At 48.8% G+C, this 6,656-nt stretch overlaps 1 protein-coding gene across 1 annotated transcript in view; it reads right to left on the reverse strand.

Moving 5' to 3' along the window:
• LOC146859069 (BICD family-like cargo adapter 1) overlaps positions 1-6,656 on the reverse strand; it is a 108,381-nt gene that overhangs the window by 18,461 nt on the left and 83,264 nt on the right. The window contains exons 4-5 of the mRNA XM_085649721.1: positions 4,830-4,976; positions 1,317-1,496 (exon numbers count right to left, since the gene is read on the reverse strand). Of these exons, the coding sequence (XP_085505847.1) occupies positions 1,317-1,496; positions 4,830-4,976 (327 nt within the window). The remainder of the gene's footprint in view (positions 1-1,316; positions 1,497-4,829; positions 4,977-6,656) is intronic.

Below are 6,656 nucleotides of genomic sequence, written 5' to 3' on the forward strand. Positions count from 1 at the left end.
AAGGGCCAGTATACAGAAAAATGAATAATAATTCCTTCAGGTTAATGTATATTTATGGAGCAAAAGAAAAAGTCTCCAAGAGCATACTGAATGGTAAAGAAGACATCAATGCGGCCTCTCCGTTTCCCACTCTTCACCAGCAGATCTGATGCATCCGGAGAAGCCACTTACTTCGATTCACTCTCTTCTTGATTTTACGAAAACCTGCTATTCATTCACCTCGGGCTGGTACCAGTCCAGTTGTCCCCGAGGTCAAAACGTCGACACTTGTGACTTCAGAATTTTGCTAAATGTTCATGAATTTAGTGCATTGAAGAATCCTACAGACTTGTGGTTGTCATAGAGGGCACGATAGCCACCATTGGACTGCAGTGCCTTTTGATAGCTCAGACTGGTTTTGCTCATTTGTTCGTCACGTCACGCCTCAGTGCACATGCAGCACCTCTGCATATTTTCAATTGTTTAGACATACGGGTCTGTGTCTTCATAGCTTCATGCAATTGTGGGTTTCATACAATTTCACTGTATGCACTACACACTCTTCCCTTGCTTGGTGTGTAGAGTGCATGTTTAGTCTGCAAGAAACTAGGTCTTTCATTTACAGCTGATTTTAATATTTAACTTAGTGCAGGACCTGGGCGTATGTGTCTTTTCCTCCTGTGTGTATATCATCACCTGAAGAAACCATGATCTGTTTCCCTCTTTGTCTGCTCGCCCCTTCTTGAAGCCTATATCGACTGGACATGCAACAGTGAAGTCACCGTGGACACCCACATAGATCTGAATTGTGGGATTACAATTTCCATCCATTAGGACCTGGAGCTGTGGATCGACTATGGCTGCACCCGCAGAGCCCCCAGGGACACCGACAGAACTGGGATTTTAAGGTGACAGCGTACATCTACATAGACCTAAGCCTGTGGGACACTCTGGGAATTCGATTGACACCTCACTCTTTGTTGTATAACAGGCATTTATCAAGAGTTAGAACTTTGGGGCGCATGCTAATGTATAGGGCATGGAACTGTGGGGTCATATGAACATTTGTAGGGGCCTGGGTCTGTGAGCTCACAATAGAATTTTGCAGAGACCTTGTACCTTGGATTCACAATACACACATTTATGAGACATAGATTTGTGGGGTTACCATGGACATCAAATAATAGACCTGAAAGTGGGGAGTCACCATGGACATTGTAGAGCCAGGCTTTGTGGGGTCATCATGGATAATTGAAGGTGCCTACAGTGACCATAGAGGTTTAATTCAGTTCTCTCCAGAGCCCTCCTCTTCCCCGCCACTCCCAGCTCCACCATACCTGCTGCCGCTCGCTGCACCAGCTCTCCCGCTCCATGCTCTGCTCCATCTCGGACAGGAGGGAGGTGTCCTGGGGTCCAGAGTGACTGAGGAAGGCCTCCTCCTGAAGCTCCTCCAGCTCCGCGCGGAGCGACCGGTTCAGCATCCGCACATCCTCTGAGTCACGCTGAGACTGGATGAGCTGCAAGAGAGGGCATCAGACACCATGTGAGCTGAGAGGAGACACTAAAGAAGAGGAGCATGTGCTGGAGGTGCCTGGGGCTTTCTTGCACAAGGGAGATAACTGAGCTCCATATACATAATCACTCTTTGACTTAGCCTCAAACACTGTTCAAGCAGTGGAGCCAAGCTCCTTGGAAGAAACACGGCCTACTTAGGGGAGAAGCCGCATCGCCTCCAGGTGAGTCAAAGGCGATAAAGTTAAACAGAAAGGAACGGAATAAAGGAAGCAGGAGGTCATCAGCTTCAAAGTCCTGGGTTGGCTTGGGCTCAGCGTCTCCATGGACACCATCCAGGCTGGTCCCATTAATGGAGTGGGCTGGACTCTCACTCTGTGGCAGTGGTCAAAAATATCCTTGAGAATGTGAACTGAGGAGTGATTTCCTGGAGGCCTGACTAGCACGTGGCATGGAGACTGAATCCCAATGGAAGTTATTCTGATAATGGTTTAAGCATTTATTGATGACTGAATTTTCGGGGTGGCGTCTATATAATAGTTAAAACGCCCTCTTTACTCACTGGTAATCGCCCTATCGCGCCCCTCCCTCGCCCAAACAATTCCCTTGGCCTGGACTTCCTGCCAGCTTTAGTAATAACACAGGAGGGATTGTGGGTAAGCCGGGTTGTACTACTCTTCTCAGGTGTGGGGAGGGTTTTTTTCTTTTTGGGTTCAACACAATAGAGACTGTCTCGTGAGGTAGACTCACTAAAGCTGTAGGACTTCGACAAGGAAGAGGATATTATGTTGTTGATCAGAAAGAAAGCATGCGTGAGAGATTGTTTTGCTGTGTTGTTCAGTGGGTAGAGAGAAAACAGAAATCGGTTTTGTTTCGTGTGGTTTTCACGTCATTCGCCTGGTCCCTTTTATATTCCCTTCTTCATTCTGTACTGTGGGAATATGATGGTACTTCAAGAGTTCCTTGTTAGAGGGACTTAATTTTTAAAACAAAGGGGATAGCTACGGTGTGTCTAGTAATAAACATATTTAGAGAATATTTAAAAAACAGATCAGTAGGTTTTAAAGAAAAGTGAAGGTTATATTTTCAAACCTGCTGGTATTTCAGAGAGCCGGCTGATTTGTATGTGTATATTCTGAATTATGTAGTAAACGAACCAAACACTGGGAGGCGGTAGAGCGCTTTAGAAAGAAACAGTGCTAACATTGATAAAGTAAAAACGTTACATTTGCAGGTCTAGCATAAGTCTTAAACTGAGTGTTGTGTACAGTGGCTTGCACTGTAGACGCAGCACGAGACTGGAGTAAGAGTTCGTGGGAGGCAGTAAAAGTTCCAGATTAGTATCATGAGAAGGGATGGGTCATGGTTTCTTTAAGGAGTGTCTCTGTGCTTCTTAGAGGACGGGGGCTCGTGGTACTCCAGGCATCGAGCAGGTCGTTTTCTAAATGCACCTGACCTGCCATCTCCTGTGGCCACGTAAAGATGTTAAACACTGGGCTGATCCAGCAAAGTGGCGCCTGGTGGATTACAGGCAGGCCGTAGCAGGCATGTCTGCTTCCAGAGGGCCAGGGTGCACGGAGTACCAGTGAGGAGTAAGTTTCCTGGGTCTAGCCTTGGCAGCACCAAGGAATGAACTGAGGATTAGAAATCCTGCCCGAGGATGTATGATCGTGTCCCTCCCAGAAGCTTTTTAAGTAGTCACTGGGTGTAGCTGGCCATCTTAGTTCTAACTGATCGCAGAAGCAGGGGTGATGAGAACAGAGGGAGTAGAAATGTAATGTTATGTCTTGTGTTTTTTGCACGGCGCACATTCGCCAATCACTTACCCTCTTTGGTATCTCTCGCAGATTGGTTCTAGGTGGGAAACATCCTTTACCACGAAGGCATTTCCACGCGTTACGTTTACAACGGTACACTTACCACGTAAACGTCTATACAACGCGTATTCCTTCCACAAACGTCTTTACCACGCAAGCTGGAACGTCTTCTTCCTCGTCCCATTTAGTCCTTTTTTAGTGTTGGCGAAGACGCGAGTTAAAGGCAAAAATTACCCCCAAAAATAAAAAATAAAAAATGAGAAAAGAAAGGGGGATCCCCCCTTTCCAAAAAAAATGAAATAACGTGGGGAAGGAGAGGAAATCGACGTCGTTTTATGTGAAAGGAAATGACGCTTCAAATTTAAGACATATAATGTCAGTCACAAAGGAAGAACGTAGAGACGACGTGAAGAGGTAAGGGAAATACTAATTTAAAATATATATATATAAATTGAGGGTAACGGGCAGGGGTAATAATAAAAAGTATTGGGGGAAGGGGGATCACGTAAGAGAACAGGGGAGGGGTATAACCTTTACCAAGAGTGGTACCGTTACCATGCGTGGTAAAGGAATATTCGTGGGAAAGATTATGCGAGGAAATATCATTCCGTTGTAACGCATGCGTGGTAAAGGCATGCGTTATAACGGAATTCGTAACGACATACATTCGTTGTAGGTTTGCTCGCTCAGCAGGAGTTCTGGGGGGGCGAGGGGTGCCCGTTTGGATGCCCTGGCCCAATGAGTAAGTGCAATGCGAGTAGAGTTCTGCCTCTGGATGGAGTCTGCAAGGGGAATAGGTCTTGCCGTCTGGAGCTGCCGTACGTTTGGGCTGTCCTGGTGGGGTGCATCGCAGCGGGGACTGGGGCCTTCTGACCCTCCACGTGACTCAGGGTTCACTAGACCCATACTTCACGGACTGATGAACTATGGTGAACTATGTGGTCTAAGGGGCTGACTTAGAGCATGGGTACTCCATCGGGGTGGGGGAGGGTATTGCCCCCATCATCCTAAGGGACCTCCGCCCACCATATTTAGAGGCCCGCGGACAAATCAATTAATTGGCAAAAAATGTTGTCGTGTTAAAAAAAAAAAAACTAAGCCCCCCCACCCCCAATGGAGTTTTCTCCCATGGTGTGAGGGTCATTTTTCCCACTGTCCCTGACCCCCGGTATTACTTGGACGGGATGGACAGCAAAAAAGCCATTTGATCACCTCCTTTTAAATGGGCAGGCGGTTGGAGGTTAACATCCGAGGGGTCGCACTCCACCAGGCCGCCGGAGGAGTATGTCAGCGATGGAGCCAGAGTTAGCACCGACAGCAACATACTTCGGGTCCACCCGCCTCTAAATCAGGTGGTTGGACCTTGACTTTGGCAACGAAGGCGCTCCAGGCCTTCGCGACGGAACACGCTCTCTGCCAAACTCTCATCAACCCCTACGCCCTTGGCTTTACCCCCCCCCCCACACAGTCACAAGATTCAAGGATGAATGGTGGGCTCGGCCCTGCCAGAGTCTGGCTCACCTGCTCCATCAGCTCGCGGCTCCGCTCCTCCAGCGATAGCACCTTTCTTCTCAGCCCTTCCACCTGGGCCCGCAGCGCTTCGTTCTCTTGCACCACGGAGCACAGCTGCTGCTCCAAGTCCAGCTTTTGGTGCGACTCCCGCTCCACCTACAGAGGCCAGCGACAGAAGACATTCTGAGCAAAGCCTGTATTGAGAAGGACAGGAACTGCTGGAACAACTGAGTATATGCGCCCACTATGTGCAAACTCTGTGGAGGCGCTACGGTCATTTCTGCGGCCCCAGCACACTGTCTCCTGATGTAGTTTATGCTGCCCGAAGGAGCCCAGCCTCTCCATCCAGCCAAGAGTACATTCAGCAGCCCCCAGCCCCTCGCGCTAACAGGGAGACCTGGGGCAGAGGCGGATTCATCCGTCCCAAGAGCTCCATTATTCACAGAGAGCTGATCCGGGAAGATACAAGCTTCAAGGGACGTCAGCAGCAGATACTCACCCATGCCCAACCACTGAAAGGTACAGAGGAAACACCCAACACCACATATTTACATCTAGACAATAAATAACAAGGTACCGTTCAGTATGAATCCATGCCACTGGAAACAACAGACAGCATGGACTTCAACCAGTAGAAAGTGCAAAACCTGCTCAGACCGACACTGCAGAGACTACAGACCAAGGCACATGTCTGAACAGGGATGACACACTAGAAAGCAAAAGGGACCCCTGCTTCACAAGGTCTTTTGTCATGGGTGGGAGTATGTGCCATGGTATGTGGGCTGGGGGGCCTCCAAACAACCCTCGAAGTCCCTCCCCCTATGTCTGATGAAGGGTCGCACTACGGCCCGTTTTAACGTTTAGAGAGACCTGACTGGCAACAGAAAGCTGGTCACCGTGATTGAGTGCATTATTGGAAGGGGTAACAGAGCACAGCCGCATGCGCGGTTTGACTAGTTAGAGACCTGGCTGGCAACAGAAAGCTGGCAACCGTGATTGAGTGCATTATTGGAAGGGGTAACAGAGCAGGGCCGCATGCACGGTTTGACTAGTTAGAGAGACCTGGCTGGCAACAGAAAGCTGGTAACCGTGTTTGAGTGCATTATTGGAAGGGGTAACAGAGCAGAGCCGCATGCAAGGTTTGACTAGTTAGAGAGACCTGGCTGGCAACAGAAAGCTGGCAACCGTGTTTGAGTGCATTATTGGAAGGGATAACAGAGCAGAGCGGCATGCAAGGTATGACTAGTTAGAGAGACCTGGCTGGCAACAGAAATCTGGTCACCGTGTTTGAGTGCATTATTGGAAGGGGTAACAGAGCAGAGCTGCATGCGCGGTTTGACTAGTTAGAGAGACCTGGCTGGCAACAGAAAGCTGTTCACCGTGATTGAGTGCATTATTGGAAGGGATAACAGGGCAGAGCCGCATGCAAGGTTAGACTAGTTAGAGAGACCTGGCTGGCAACAGAAAGCTGGTCACCGTGATTGAGTGCATTATTGGAAGGGATAACAGAGCACAGCCACATGCACGGTTTGACTAGTTAGAGAGACCTGGCTGGCAACAGAAAGCTGGTCACCGTGTTTGAGTGCATTATTGGAAGGGGTAACAGGGCAGAGCCGCATGCAAGGTTCGACTAGTTAGAGAGACCTGGCTGGCAACAGAAAGCTGGTAACTGTGATTGAGTGCATTATTGGAAGGGATAACAGAGCACAGCCGCATGCAAGGTTTGACTAGTTAGAGAGACCTGGCTGGCAACAGAAAGCTGGTCACCGTGATTGAGTGCATTATTGGAAGGGGTAACAGAGCAGGGCCGCATGCGCGGTTTGACTAGTTAGAGAG

The sequence above is a fragment of the Triturus cristatus genome, chromosome 3_2, assembly GCF_964204655.1.
Source record: "Triturus cristatus chromosome 3_2, aTriCri1.1, whole genome shotgun sequence".
In the NCBI taxonomy this organism is placed as follows: domain Eukaryota; kingdom Metazoa; phylum Chordata; class Amphibia; order Caudata; family Salamandridae; genus Triturus; species Triturus cristatus.